General features: G+C 55.3%; 1 protein-coding gene across 1 annotated transcript in view; it reads left to right on the forward strand.

Moving 5' to 3' along the window:
• CA10 (carbonic anhydrase 10) overlaps positions 1-15,939 on the forward strand; it is a 173,727-nt gene that overhangs the window by 89,609 nt on the left and 68,179 nt on the right. The window contains exon 4 of the mRNA XM_061549546.1: positions 12,347-12,489. Within this exon, the coding sequence (XP_061405530.1) occupies positions 12,347-12,489 (143 nt within the window). The remainder of the gene's footprint in view (positions 1-12,346; positions 12,490-15,939) is intronic.

The following is a 15,939-nucleotide window of genomic DNA, read 5'->3' on the forward strand; positions in this document are numbered from 1 at the left end:
CCCAGGAGGAGGGCAGGGCGGGGGTGGTGGAATCGGGAATCGGTGGTGCGGTGGTGAGCGCACTGCGCTAGCGAACGGTCGAACCACGCTTTGATTGCCGGCCACGCCGTCACGGGTGGATGTCCTCTGGAGAGACTGGCCCCTGCCATGCGAACATGGAACTTACGCCACGGGGTCAGGGCTGTGAAGAGGAGATGAGCCCAACCGCATTGTGACGCGAGTGGGTCGTCACTTCCACCTGGTTTGTTGTTGACACAGCCGTTACAGAACGGACGAATGCAAGCTGCGTAGCTCTCCTCGGCCGAGCGATCGCTCCCTCACGGGGTCAATGGGAGGGCGTCGTTGCCTTGTGGTGGGTGCGCTGCGTCGAGAACTCATCAGGGCCATGCAAGTATTCATTAAGAGCCAGGCGAAGATTGTGAACGGCTCCGTCCGCCTCCCTAGTGATTGATCGGGAAGCCAAACATTTACATCCATTGGAAGCCACCGCTTGGGCCTCGCGGGAGGCGACATTTGATCCAAAGCGTTATTAACGCGATCCCTGTAAACGGCGTCATTAGCATAAACTGAATAGCCGGAAAGGTCACCTGTGGAGATCACATTTTTCGCGAAACGTCCGGCGGCCGAATTGCGAGCGGAGGTGCCGCATGGGTGTGGGAGGGCTGGTGTGGGTGCTCGTGTGTGGGAGGGCTGGTGTGTGTGCTCGTGTGTGGGAGGGCTGGTGTGTGTGCTGGTGTGTGTGAGGGCTGGTGTGTGTGCTGGTGTGTGGGAGGGCTGGTGTGTGTGCTCGTGCGTGGGAGGGCTGGTGTGTGTGCTGGTGTGTGTGAGGGCTGGTGTGTGTGCTGGTGTGTGGGAGGGCTGGTGTGTGTGCTGGTGTGGGTGCTCGTGTGTGGGAGGGCTGGTGTGGGTGCTCGTGTGTGGGAGGGCTGGTGTGTGTGCTCGTGCGTGGGAGGGCTGGTGTGTGTGCTGGTGTGTGTGAGGGCTGGTGTGTGTGTTGGTGTGTGGGAGGGCTGGTGTGTGTGCTGGTGTGGGTGCTCGTGTGTGGGAGGGCTGGTGTGTGTGCTCGTGTGTGGAAGGGCTGGTGTGGGTGCTGGTGTGTGGGAGGGCTGGTGTGTGTGCTGGTGTTTGGGAGGGCTGGTTTGGGTGCTCGTGTGTGGGAGGCCTGGTGTGGGTGCTCGTGTGTGGGGGGGCTGGTGTGTGTGCTCGTGTGTGGGGGGGTTGGTGTGTGTGCTGGGAGGGCTGGTGTGTGTGCTGGTGTGTGTGAGAGCTGGTGTGGGTGCTCGTGTGTGGGAGGGCTGGTGTGGGTGCTGGTGTGTGTGAGGACTGGTGTGTGTGCTCGTGTGTGGGAGGGCTGGTGTGTGTGCTCGTGTGTGGGAGGGCTGGTGTGGGTGCTCGTGTGTGGGAGGGCTGGTGTGGGTGCTGGGGTGGGTGTGGGAAGGCTGGTGTGTGTGCTCGTGTGTGGGAGGGCTGGTGTGTGTGCTCGTGTGTGGGGGGGCTGGTGTGTGTGCTCGTGTGTGGGGGGGTTGGTGTGGGTGCTGGGAGGGCTGGTGTGGATGCTCGTGTGTGGGAGGGCTGGTGTGGGTGCTGGAGTGGGTGTGGGAGGGCTGGTGTGGGTGCTGGAGTGGGTGTGGGAGGGCTGGTGTGTGTGCTCGTGTGTAGGGGTGCTTGTGTGGCCGCCCTCCTCTCCTCACTTACAAAGCAATTATTAATTCGTTTTTTCGTCTCTCATTTATAGTTTACAAATTTTCCAGTTTCGTTTGTACACTTTTTGTTCGCCGCGCTTGCTCAAGAGAACGTGAGCTTGTACGTCGCGTCTCATTTTCACGAATCGACAAAACCTTCACGCCTGCGTGTGAACCCGACGGACGCACCGTGCACGGCTACCGGGCGATGTCACCCGGCGCCTGATCCGCCCCTGCGCCTCGACACCGCTGCTACGCTAGCCCCGTTCGTCTCCGGGGCGTGCCTCGTGTGTGCGCGCACGTTAAATACCCATTACTCCATCGATCCGTGCGCGCGCGGCACATGCCCTGTCCCAATGCGCATTAAGCGCCGAGAGGTATCGACGCCTGTGGTGAACGCTCCTGCGCTCTCCTCCCCGCTGAACCCCGGCCCGTCGTGGCGCGCTGTCCGCCCAGCGCGTCTGCTCGATGCCGGGCTTCTTTTCCTTCCCTCTCTCCAGGAAGGCGCCGTCGGCCTCGATCTCTCTCGGTCTCCCATTCGCGAATTCCCTCGCGCAGAATTCGCGACCCGCTCCACGCCGAGGAGTGCATCCCGCGCGATCCGGCGGCACGCAGCGTCCACGACAGCCTTTAGGCGATTCGTCCGTCGGTGTTCGATTGGGTGTGTTATTCATTGCATGCATGATGCATAAACTATATATTGATTTGTTTGTATACGTTGCATTGCTCGAGAGCTACGCACGTTGATCGTATGCGTCAGTCGAAACCCCGGACCGCCCCGACGAACGAGACGTTCCATCGTCTCGAGGGATTTTTTTTCCCGGTGGAATGTTTCGGTAAATGGTCGGGACATGGGGACGGCGTGCTCGCTCCCAGAGGCCTCTGAGCTGTGGGCGGCTGCTAATAAAAATAATAAAAATAATATAAATAATGAAAATAATTTCAATAATATAAATAATTAAAATAATTTAAACAATATCAATAATTAAAATTATTTTCATAATTGAAATAATTGAAATAATTTTCGATTTAAAGCTTTCGTGACTGCAGGGATTCATCTTCTTGGTTCTTTCGGTAAAGTCACGTATGTTTTATTTTTATTTTTTTATTCCTTCCCTTCTACGTGACTTTACCGAAAGAACCAAGAAGATGAAATAATTTTAATAATATAAATAATGAAAATAATTTTAACAATATCAATAATTAAAATTATTTTAATAATCTAAATAATTGAAATAATTTTAATAATTATAAATAATTATAATTATTAAAATCGTCATTCGCGCTCTTTGTGCCAACACCGCGGGCGTTTCACCACTCGGCGTAAATCAAAAAAATGTGCGAGAGTTTCTCAGCGTGTGGGGTCATTTTTAGAATTAGGGAGCAAAGGGTTCCGGAACTTTACGGCATCATTTGGAGTAAAATTAATTTTCATGTCGTGAGAGGTTCATTTTATTTCATTATTTCATGAATATTTTTTTAAAGTCTATTCCCGTGCCGCGAACCTTCACACACCGGGTCGCTCCTCCAGAGACATCGATTGCGCTCAGCGGCCCAATGGAAAACAAACAATTTCCACCACTCAACATTTATTTCCAGAAAGCCATCACAGTGGTGAGCGCTCGACCCGCTAAACGCCCTTCGTTCATGAAATAGGGTGTAGAAATTACAACGTGAAGCGGAACGTTCACGCATTGATCAGGAGACGCAACACGTGTAAGCATTTGGCGACATTGAATGGGGGCGAAGAGGGAGAATGCGTCCTGCGTTCTAATCGCTCCTTAAAGTAGTCGGCTGGCGGTCACGTGGGTCCCGAGTGGCGACCCTCGACGAGTGAGGAGCTCCGCGAATCATTAAACCAGCGGGGGACATCAACAACAACAAAACGAAATCTCCCGCACGCACGGATCACGCTGCTCGCGGGGCGTGGGCCGTGAGTGATTGAGTGAAACACGACGTCTTTCGCGAGCCATCGGTGGAGACCGTCGAGGGCTCCGGCGGGCCGACGCTGGCCTCGCCTCGCGGCGTCTTCTCGGACGTCTCCAGATGCCCCTGCAGGTGGCGGCGGTCTCGCCGCGGCGCGGGAGCCGGGAGCGCGTGGCCGTAGTGGTTGTGGTGGTGGCCATGGTGGTGGTGGTGGTGGGGGTGGCCGTGGTGGTGGTGGGGGTCACAGGGTGGAGAGGAGACGACTGACGGGTTGCGTGATGGTGTTGTTGTTGTTGTTCTTTGTGGCGGGGTTTTTGTTGTTGTAAATGTTCACCCTGTCGCTGACGGACGTCATCCATGACAGCCACAGAGCTCGTCAAAAGTCAGCAGTGGGCCCTGTTTTGAAATGTCGCTAAAGCCAATCGCTCTGTGTGTGCGCGTGCGGAGCGGTGGCGCAGCGGTTAGAGCAACGCGCTCTGAACCCGGCGACCCGAGTTCGATTCCTGCTCATGGCCAACAGGAGTGGCAAATATCTGAACGGGTCCTGGGCCTCCCCTGGGTCAGGTACCTGATGCGGTGTGGAAACTTCAGCAATGGGGAGACAAAGACGGCAGGGAATGGTGCTATTCAGGCCTTTATAGGTGCTACTCGGTAACATCACTTTTCCCAACCGTCTGTTAAGGCTATATGGGTGATCTTTGTCTTCATGCTGGACATGTATATATTATGTACAGGTGTTAAGTATGTATAGTTATAGTGTGACTGAGTGACTCGGTTCCATTTTACTGGTGTTATAGTAGGGCACCGAAAGGTGAAATTTGGCACAATAATATTTGACTCTATGCTTCTGACTGAAAACAAAAATGGCCTTAGAATATCAGCGAAGCACTGCGCCACCGCTCTAAACAACCACGCGGCAATGCAGCATCGACAGCACAGTTCGTTATTGAACAGTTCCATCACGGGACCTAATTACGCCCTTGTGGTGTTCTGTGTTGGGCTGTGAGGATCGTTGCGGGCCGGGCCCCTGTGGAGGTCAGAGGGCAGAGGGGTGGGGGAGGGGGCGCAGAGGGCGAGGGGCTGCGAGTGGGAAGGGCTGGACGCGGTGGAGCAGGAGGAGCAGGAGGCGGTGGAGGACGTTGTCCTTTGACGCTGAAGCGATCTGACAGCTGCGCTATTCGATGGCTCCAAAGTGCGCCGGTCTCCTCGCAGCGCAGCCCGCACAGGGCCTCCGCCACGCGCCCTGCGCCACGAGCGCTGCTGCCCACGCTCGGCGCTGCCCACGCTTCCCGCACCTCCCACACACACAGATGGCCCTGCACACAAAGACAACCCGCTCCCCGTAGCGTCTCACAGACCGCCAGGGCGAGTGCTGTGAGCGAGCAGCACCGATGAAGACCGCCACGGCATGCGAGGGGCGGTTGTGGACAGCGCCTGGCCGCCTTTGTCTCCCCAGCGCTGACGTTTACACACCTCACCAAGTACCCATCGTCAAGCTGAGTCGACTCTATCACGAGCTCGCTGACACTACACAGACACAGATTCCCCGTGTAGGCTCTAACATGCCGTTGGGGCAAGCGCTGTTAGCGAGGCACCTGTCGATGCCAGAGTGACGTTCCGTGGGCCGGGGGCAGCATCGCGCCCGGCCGCCTTTGTCTCTCCAGCGCTGATGCTTACATACCTCACTCAACCTCGGGGAGGCCCAGGGTCGTTTCCAATAGTTGCCACTGATGTTAGCCGTGGCTGGGAATTGAACTCGGGTTACCGAGTTCGGCGCGCTACAAACACGCAACAGGCACTTGGCGGCCTGAAGATTTTATCCTGAGAGAAACATTTTTCTCATCCTCCACGCGTCCTCTAAGACTCTGGAGACATCGTCTCGAGATGTCACGAGACTTCCTGATGCTCGGCAACTTCTTAGCTGTGCTCACATTTGTAGACGACGATAACCAAATAAAAACCCACAATGCTCGTGCAGGCTGGGGATAGAATACGCCGTAACGTTTCACACTTAACAGGTGTCGGAAGGCTCTGTGCAACACGGGCAATAGCCATCACATTGATGGTGTCACTTCACAATTGTGTCACTTCACAATACAATTGAGCAAATGTCACCGATAGCAGCAGTGGTGCAGACGTGAGACGACTGAACCGGTTTCGTCACGCTTAGGTCTCATCGGCACGGCATAGTTACCAATGCTCACTGCTGATGACTCCGAATTACGCCAAACCGCTCCACCGTTGGATCTCACTGCATCACTGCTGCCTGTCAGTCGGTCGCATTTGATAAACAATTTGTTTATCTGACGGTGACCGCAGGCGACAAGGAACCCAGTGCACTTCTTCAGGAAGTGCTGGCGGTATTGGCAGCCAGCATTGCCTCTCCATCTCAGCCGCGGCTGTTTCCAGTGCCTCTGGTTCCGCGCTGTTGAGGATCACTTCGGGGTTTTCGAGTTGCCGGTAAAACGACCAAAGAAAGTACGCGGCATGAGAATCATGTTGGCACATTTTCAACCGCGCACTTCGAACTGCAGCCTAATTATAACTCTATTCTTAGCGCCGATGCATTTACGGACCCCCGTGTATTTAACTTTTTCACAGCTGACGAGGCCCCGCGCGGAGAGACCCTTGACCTTAGTGGGTGAGGCGCATCAGCGCGGCACCACGAGGTGCCGAAGTGCTCTGCAACAGTGTTGCTGGAGCCCCACTGGGGCCCCTGAGCAGCCGTGGAGTTTGCACCCCCCCCCCACCCCCCGCCCACTGTTAAAATATCAACTCCGAGTGAGATGACAGAAGCGATGTGAACAGGAGACAGACTCACAGGTAAACGCTGCTGCTGCAGGCGGTGCGCGGAGATTCGGTGAGACTCGACGTTTCATCGATGTATCGCACGAGGCTTGGCGTCAGTGGAGCCGCAGCACCGAGGCGTGCTCCCCGTGACCCCCACCCCCCTGCCCGCGACCCTCCCACGCTTCCATCGACACCGCCACGTGCTGGTGGCGGCGACGACGGCGGCGCTGCTGCCGCCCGCCACCGCTCCACGTCGCGGCCACGACCTCTTGGGGAGCGTCGCGGCCACGACCCCTTGGGGAGCGGCGCGGGCCCCTCCGTCGCGGCTTTCAAGGCGGCTTCGTTGAACGAGGCGAGGACTCGCGAGACCGGGGATCGAGGAGCTCTCGTTTGCAAGAGTGACCTGGGGCACCAATCAGTCTGCCGGTAGGAGGCGATGATTACTGCCGCTCTGTGCGTCGTCCCAATTGAGTCGCTTCGCGAGAAACGTTCTAATTTAGGAACGTTTGGCGCCTGTCGTCAACACGCAACGGCCTGCGACTTGCGAATTGCTTCAGGGGCTCTCTTCGCGTCCACGGCGAAGTGGACGGCACCTTGCGTCGGTGTTATTTATGTATTACCGTGGTTATCACGGCCGCAGTCATAATCGGGGCGGCCGCTGCATTCCAACCGTGAGCGGCCACCGCTGGGCCGCCGTGCGGGCCGTGCGGGTGGCTCCTGCACCCTCCCCCCCCCCCCCCCCCCCCACGTTCCACGGCGTCCCGCCTCCTACGCTCGCTGACTTGCGGCTGCCCGACAAAACGCGAGAAAACATTTACACCGCGGATGTAATATACAAAAACTAGAACGCAAACAAAAACATTCGAGCGTGGAGAGAGAGAGAGAATGGGGGGGGGGGGGGTTCATTCTGCAGTTTGACGAAGTGTCAGGGCGCCGTGTCCTGTGGCCCACGCGGCCGGCAGCTCGGCTCCCACGGGACGGGTCGCCACGATCCCCGCGGTTCGTACGCCGCCTACGGGAGAGGCGAAACCCACGCGTCGCTTAGACTCGGTCGTTGAGGTCGCAATTTCGCGTGGAATGACGCGCGCGTGTGCGCGTGTCCACGTGCGCGTCTTGCGCACTCTGGGTTAGTGCGCTACCTCTGCTGTGCCGCCATTCACCGCGATGGTAAGCAGAGAGTTCGGTAATCGAATGGAATCGTCACTGAATTGTGACGAATCGTCGGAGGAGGAGCAGTGGTGGTGGGGTGGGGTTCCGGAGCATCGATTCTCATCGCTACCCTGACCCGCCAGGAGATGGGAACTCGATTCGTTCCATCATTATGTAATCGAGTGTTGCCCCCTCGCATGTGTGGCTTTTCTCGGGGTGCTCAGTTTTTCTCCTCCTCCTCCTCTCTTCGATGGCGAGCGTCTACTGTGCGGTGGACCGCAGCCCAGTACAAGTTGAAATTGTTGTTATCGCTATTTGTTTTATTGCATCGCAACAAGTGGTGGTATCGCTGGGGCGAGGTGAATCTACGAGAGGCATGGCCGAACTGCGCCTCGCGAGCTGCGTGCGGGCCCTCTGCCAGTCCAATGGACACACAAAACTCGGATAATTTGGCGTGGTCATTTGTAATAGTTTCAACACAATCGTCGATTTGAAAGAGGAAGAAATCTGCGGAAGCCCGTGCAGCTCGGGGCACTCGCGAGCGGCTGCCTCCTGTCGACTCGCGACCGCTGCTGGCCTAGCGGTAGGAACCGTGCCGTGCCGTGAGCAACGCTGCAGGCCGGCGGGTGAACTCGCTGCAACTCTCTTGGAGACCGTGACCGCCGGCCGCGTGGCTCTCTGCGTGCGGAGCCGCGGGCACGCAGCCCTGGGGAGCGGCGACGCGGGGAGTTCACGCCCCCCCACCCCCTTGTCCACGAACCCGGCCACCCGAGTTCGATTCCCGCTCGTGGCCTAAACCGGTAACGGAAATCGGAACCGGTCCTGGGCCTCCTGATAGAGTCGACTCAGCTTGACGATGGGTACTTGGTGAGGTGTGTAAACGTCAGCGCTGGGGAGACAAAGGCGGCCAGGCGCTGTCCACAGCCGCCCCTCGCATGCCGTGGCGGTCTTCATCGGTGCTGCTCGCTCACAGCACTCGCCCTGGCGGTCTGTGAGACGCTACGGGGAGTGGGTTGTCTTTGTGTGCAGGGCCATCTGTGTGTGTGGGAGGTGCGGGAACTAATAAACAACAAACAACAACAACAACAAGAGATATGACAACGTTACATCAATTTGGCAAATTGTCAAACCAAACGCTAAGAGGTTCTGGTTTAAACCCACGGTTCAATTCTCTTACACATTTCAGGGGGGTTGGGGGATTGGGGGGTGTTTTTTTTACTTTTTTTTGCAACCCGCTCGCAACCCGCGCCGCGCGCCGCGCCTCATCCCTCGCGGCCACCGCCGCGTGACTGACAGCGCACGAGTCGGGTCAGGGGTCACGGTAATCTGTGACCCTCTGCATCTCTTTAAGGTCACCGTCTCACTCGTGTCAGCGCTGGACGAGCGCTTCCGTAACAGGAGAGGGAGAGAGCGAGCGAGAGGGAGAGAGAGGGAGCGAGAGGGCGCCCGCCAACGGGAATATCGGCGTGGAGCCTCGCGCCTATTGGCTTGAAGCCTCGCGCAAGCGGAGGAGGAGGTGGAGGAGGAGGTGTTGGTGGAGGAGGAAGTGGTGATGGTGGTGGTGGTGCCAAGTCGGGCGCGACGCGCACGGCTCGCATGGAGCGCGGCAGAATTCATGAATCGCATCTCGGATTTCGACGACAAACGAAATCCATTTGTTACAAATGAATGAAGACGTGTTTGTTGGTGAAATATTTGCGTTTTTCTGTGTTTACTCGGGCTTTGATTTTATTTCCCTTTGCGCCACCTGCGTGAAAATCAAAACAATTTGCCGCCTTATAGCAGCGGATGCGGCGGCGGCGCGCGCGGGGAAAAGGCGCCGGGATTAGGGCGTCGCGATCCTCGGCTCACTCGTCCCGTGGCACCCAGAGCCCTTTGATTTCGAGATAAGAGTCGTCACAATGGCATTTAGGGCACAGTGTTCATCTTTTATTCATCTCCAGCCCTTTCGAGAGTGGAGCTCGCTTGAGCGTCATTTTCTCGCTTCCATTTCCGCGCGATGTGTGGGGGTTGTGTTTTCTGCTTTTTAAGTTCCTAACGTTGGCCACCGTTCTCCAGTTCGCGGGGAGAAAAAAAACAACGTCAGTTTCAAACACTGAGCTCACTATAAACACATTTTACAATATGAACGTACATTTATCAAACACATGCTCAACGTACTTTAAAATTACATGAACTGGTCTGGACGACATTGAGAAAGACCGAGATGGCAATACGAACGTGATGTCACGCGCTGTCCGCAATCGCAGTGTTTTATTTGTAATCTGCCCTGCAGTAAAAAATGTGTCTCTGTGTCGCTCTCAGAAAATCCAGTTGGTTTTTTTTCATTTACAGATTAATTATGCGTGTCTCTATTCCGTAAATATATTATTTATATGATGGCAGTGTGCGTATATGTATTATGCATGTACTATATACACACACACGGACACACGAGACCTACTTTTTTGACTTGGGTATAACTTTCAAGATGGTATCGTGAAGAACTCTGAGCTGTTATCTTGAGAAGTAAGTCCCTAGTGGCTTTTATCAAATGAGAGGCAGAAAAAGACCCATTATGTCGCGAGAGGAATCGGCTTATGTTCCAAACCGATTGGCAACGGCTCACGTATTCTCGCTGACATTTAAAGAATGCTAAATAAAGGCGTAAAAAAAACAGCCTTGCAAATAACTTTTCAAAAAACCCACCCCAAACAGAAAAAAGCGATACACTTCCACAAGCAAACATCTCAAAGAAATCAAAGGCAGCGTCGTTCTCGTGAAAACGCCCGTGAATAATTCATGAGCTGGGATTTTTGTGCACAACACAAACTCCTTTTAACCTTCGTGACCTCTGGTAGAGCTCTATTTTTCTCGAGCCGTCCTCGTGCCAAAGGACCGCCCGAGGAGGATGGCGGAGCGGAGAGCGTCGCCTCGTCGTGGTGGGGGCCTGGCCAGGAGTCGTCCTCTCCTGCCACGGCGAGCAGCGAGCCGTCCATCCAGGATGCTTCTTTCTCAGGGCTCCTGCCGTGTACAGCAAAGTGACTCCCTCGAAATAATACAAATTTGAATCGCCAGGGCACAATGGTTCGTCATCTTTGGCCCTCGAGTCATCGTGAATGCGTGTCGCCGCCGTATGTCAGGAGCTATAATGATGTTGAACATTCGTCCTTCGTTTCTTTTCGGTTTGATCGTTGTGTGGGTATAATGGTATCATGGTATAATGACAAAGTTTAACCATTGTAGCCCGTCACCGCCCGACAGAGCCAGTGACGTCGAGTTGTCACGTGGGGCAAATGTGCCAATTTGGTTTATGAACACAACTGGAATATTATAGAAAACAAGCAAAATGTTGACAACGCATACAGACACGTTTCGTTGGAGACGACAACCACCGCCATCAGGCGCCGACTGTATGACCTGACTTCCACACAGGTCAGTGCGGATCACAACATGAAATCTGAAATCTTCTTTTTCAATCCCAACCCCCTCCCTTCTAATACAGTATTATCTCATAATGCCTTTCCTCGGGACCGTCTTGCACAGCCTCGGACATGTTGTTTACATCCGAGTCGGAGGTCAGCTCCCCGCTGGGCCGTGGCTGAACATTTATCCCCGTTCCCTTCTCTCTTCTCCCTTTTCTCCGCACCTTTTCTCGGCAAAAAACCTGCAGCCCTCAACTCGCTGCCCTTTTTCTCAATGCCCCCGCCACTGTCCCTAATCATAGCACCCCCCCCCCCGCCTCCTGCCACAATCGTAATGTGAATTCAGGGGAGGATATTGCTGCTCACGCAAGCACGCCCTTTGCACCGTTCGGTGGTGTCCGGCCTCACCCAGGCCCGTGTCTCTTACATCTTGTGCAGCCCGCTCCCTCCCCATGCACCCTCTGGTCACTGCTGCAAATGTGCGGAGTTCGTCTGCTCCCCCGCCTGTTCTGCCTCTGGATGCCCCCCCCCCCTGTAGCTGAAGCCTACAACAGTCGTACGTAGTAACCGGCACTTGGCCAAAAACATCGCGGCGCTGCGTAATTGACTTGCAAACGACTCCGCTGCCGATCACAGACCGCGGAACCATCGCCACCCTCCCCCCCCTTCCCCTACCGCGACCAAGTTGGCAGGACCCTCCTGAAACAGTCTTGAGACTCGGCCATCCGTTTCCTGGCTAAACAAGCGGAATCGTCCTCATGAAATAGAACTTGAAACACAGCTGATGGGTAAATGTCCATGACTCGGGAATGCGCCATTATCGCGCGCACACAACTCGTGCCAATCTTTTTGTTCTCTGCAATGGCTCGCTCCCGTCACGGTCGGCAGAAACGCCTCCACGAGAGAGCGCTCCAGAGAGCCCCTGTAGGAGGTATTCGGTTTACCCTTCCGCGCTGCCCAGAAACTTTGTAAGAGGTGGGAGTACCCACACTTTACCTCACCGCCTATCCACTAAGCGCGCCGCGCGTGCTGTGGTTACGCTGCTGCCGCTGCTGCTGCACGCACAGAGGCGGTGGTGGAGGGAATTTCAGAAACTTGCGGGAGATCAAACGACCCGTCTGCCTCCCGAGTGCGCCACCCAACACTGAACACCGCTTAAGCGCTGCACACCGCGCTACACCGCTTCAACGCACGCGCTGTGTGTTCGTCGCTTAATTAAGAGGCTCCCCACCACTGCGCCATGCTCTCGAGTCCTTTACAGCGCCTCGTAAAAAAAGTGCCAACGATGGCGCTTCATGGAGACGAACGCGGCGCGCGAAGCGTCCGGTTTTGGTTGCGCGCAGTCAGCCCGCTGAGACTCCTCACGACCCCCCCCCCCTCTCTCTCTGTCCACAGGGCCGGCGTTCTGGGGGCTCGTGAACTCCGGCTGGAACTTGTGCTCCGTCGGCAAGAGGCAGTCGCCGGTGGACGTGGAGACGGGACGGATGATCTTTGACCCTTTCCTGACCCCGATGAAGATCAACACGGGCGGCAGGAAGGTAAGGGGCTCCAGGCCCCCCTTTAGCCACCCTCGCGAATTGGTGAAACGCGCGAGCGACTTCGCTGAATCAGCGCAGTGCCGCTCGCTCGCTCGCTCGCCTCGCCTGAGACTCAGCGAGGGCCGGCGCCGTGCGGTCGCCACCCCCGGCGAGGGGTGAATGGCGCGAGGCTGTCGCGGGGCGCGGTGATGATGAAGCCCGCCGGGCCGTCGGGATTCTCCGACCCTCTCGCTTCGTGCGAAAGCGAAGCGTCTCGAGTCGTCTCCTGGGAGAGGCCACGCACTGTAAATGGCAACGACGTTGACTCATCCACGCAGTCGGGGGGGGGGATAGGCACGCGGCGCAAATCGGTGCGAGCCACATCGCCTCGCGTCGCTTCGGAATGCGTCTCGAGTCCATACACGAAGCGTCGTACATGTCAGATTTCTAACGCGTCTTCCGTAGGCGGTAGGTACTGACGTTAACTATCGCGTGTCTTTATCACGCCGCTTGATTTTGAGGACTTTTTTTAGCAGCCCATCATTTTTTTCACGGTCGATAAAACAGGCACCACTTTGTGCTAAAGTAGATGCACTCCCCCCGCCATAGGAATGTGGAATCTCCACGGCTGGCTCATGGCTGTAAACAGGAGACAAGCACCAATGCCCCAATGCTCATTCGAACAGAAATCGCTTTGACTTTGCACACCTCAGCTGATGAGACGATGTGCCCTGGTGGAGCCTCAACCGTCGTGTGAGTGATCCACCAACCTTCACTGCCTCCACAGTGCCACATTGCAGGTCACTTGCAGCATGCCCACCAGCGTGTCTACGTGCGTGTGAGTGTGTCTACGTGCGTGTGAGTGTGTCTACGTGCGTGTGAGTGTGTCTACGTGAGTGTGTGTGTGTCTACGTGAGTGTGTGTATGTCTACGTGCGTGTGCGTGTGTCTACGTGAGTGTGTGTGTGTACGTGTCTACGTGAGTGTGAGTGTCTACGCGTGTGTGTGCGTGTCTACGTGAGTGTCTACGTGAGTGTGTCTATGTGTCTACGTGAGTGTGTGTATGTGTCTACGTGCGTGTGTGTGTGTGTGTGTCTACGTGCGTGCGCGTGTGTCTACGTGAGTGTGTGCGTTGACAGAGATACAATTCAAACAACAATTTCCCCACGGTGAAAACCAGCATTCAAATGAAAAAAATATCTGTGCTAAAAAAAAGACAAAAACACACAGCACGCCCCCTTCTCCTGCCGTATGCTGGCAATGCCACGTGTCCAATAGTCTACAGATACCATCGTGATAATAAGAAAATATTAAAACAGAAAAATGGCATTTTCCAAATTAAATCTGTTCACCGATGCGGTGGGCATGCTCCTTCCCTTGGGTTGGTCGCCTCTGTCCCTCGTTTGTCCATCGGCTGTCATCCCCTGTGAGCACGTGTCCTGTTCACAATGACCGAACGTGTGGACGCGGCACAGCTGCCCAAGATGGATTGCGTCCACGCGAATGACATATCGAGGAGAACAACCAGGCCTTGGAGAGCCGGGGCGAGGCGCATGCTTGGAATGACATTGGGAAGGCAGAGAGACGCATGGATGAGAGCCGTCATCCACACCGCGGTGTTTAAACAACGAAGTGGACGATGGTCACGATTAATAATTGCGTGACGCATACTCTTTAGTTCTTTCGGTAAAGTCACGTAGGTAGAGATAAAATAAAATAAAGGACCAAAGAGTATAGATTCCTGCAGTCACAAAGCTTCAAATCAGAATTGAGTGACGGTCAAGGAACGGAACGCGTCCGATGGGATGTCCGCTCCAGGAGGTGGAGCGATGACATCGGTTCGTGTGCTAGTCGCTCGACAGATCGTCGCATCGCGGGGGTTCTTGAGAGGCGACGTCGACCTGGCGAGGCCTTCATCCAGCAGTGGCTAGACCACGGCTGCCGATGACGAAGGCTCCCCGAGCCGTGGACGCGACGCGCACGCCCGTGCCGCGTGCTGCGCCCCTGGCGGAGCGCGCGGTGCCCACGACGACCGCGCTCGTTCCGGGTGACTCCGCCCACGTCGTGGCAGGAGACGCGCGGCAGCTTCGCCTGCAACGGACTAAACTTTGCGCGCGATCTGGGGGACTTCGTTGCTTGACAAAATACCGAGCCCACGATCAGTCGGTGGTCGTGTGGATGATTTGCGGCGGGGTTCGGGATCGCGAGTGAAGCCCTCCAAGGCTGCTGGCCAGGACTGAGCGCGGTCTCTCGTCGCCGGCTGTAAGCGGCTGCTCACGCGAGAGTCGCAGTGAATCTCCGCTCGCTAACATTCACGGATTAACGCGCCGGCGCTCCTTCCTGGTCCTCCACTGCTTTGTCGACGCGTGTGTGAGTGTGTGAGTGAGCGAGTGTTTACGTGTGTGTGAGTGTGTGCGTGAGTGAGTGTGTGTGAGTGAGTGTGTGCGTGTGTGAGTGGGTGCGTGTGTGTGTATGTGAGTGCGTGAGTGTGTGCGTGTGTGTGAGTGGGTGCGTGTGTGAGTGCGTGAGTGTGAGTGTGTGCGTGAGTGTATGAGTGCGTGAGTGTGTGTGTGAGTGAGTGAGTGCGTGAGTGTGTATGTGTGAGTGCGTGAGTGTGTGAGTGCGTGAGTGAGTGCGTGCGTGTGTGCGTGAGTGTGTGATTTTGTGAGTGTGTGAGTGAGTGTGTGAGTGAGTGAGTGTGGGAGTGCGTACGTGAGTGTGTGAGTGCACGCGTGAGTGTGAGTGTGGGAGTACGCGCGTGAGTGAGTGTGCGTGTGTGAGTGCGTGTGTGCGTGAATGAGAGTGTGTGCGTGTGTGAGTGCGTGCGACGTACTGCAGATCTATTCGCCGTTTGCGTGAAATTCACGTGACGATATATTTTATTTCACCCTGGACACCCTCACAAACAAGATGTTCCATCCAAATGGATTATTAATTATCCAAGTAAAAATATTCTGTCTCGTCAAGTCATCTATTTGTGGTGATAGATTGAATGGACTAATTGCCCCATATCTGAGATGTGTGTAAACTATATCCGTTTTCTTTCCTTGCGCGTGATAATAATAGTAATGCACTGCCTGATAATTGTTTTTTTACCCTTTTATCTGGCAACAAAACTGACGCTTTTTTTACAAGGAGTCATGTTTGCATAGACCACAATACCTGCAGTCATAATGCAAAAAAAGCATAACTCTGATAATGTATGCACTGTCCTTGAAGTTGATTGGTCCACACCCGAGACAGCTTTCCTTAGAGCCTAGTCTGACATTGTGTTGGACCAGATGACATCAAAAGGCGCCTTTTCAGATGACGCCAAAAGGTGCCTTTTGGCGTCATCTGGTCCAACACCATGTGAGACTAGGCTCTAAGAAAAGCTGTCTCGGGTGTGGACCAATCTACTTCAAGGACAGTGCATACATTATCAGAGTTGTGTTTTTTTTTGCATTATGACTGCAGGTATTGTGGTCTATGC

The sequence above is a fragment of the Lethenteron reissneri genome, chromosome 10 (assembly GCF_015708825.2).
Source record: "Lethenteron reissneri isolate LAM-NWPU_2019-01 chromosome 10, ASM1570882v1, whole genome shotgun sequence".
NCBI classification, from domain to species: Eukaryota; Metazoa; Chordata; class Hyperoartia; order Petromyzontiformes; family Petromyzontidae; genus Lethenteron; species Lethenteron reissneri.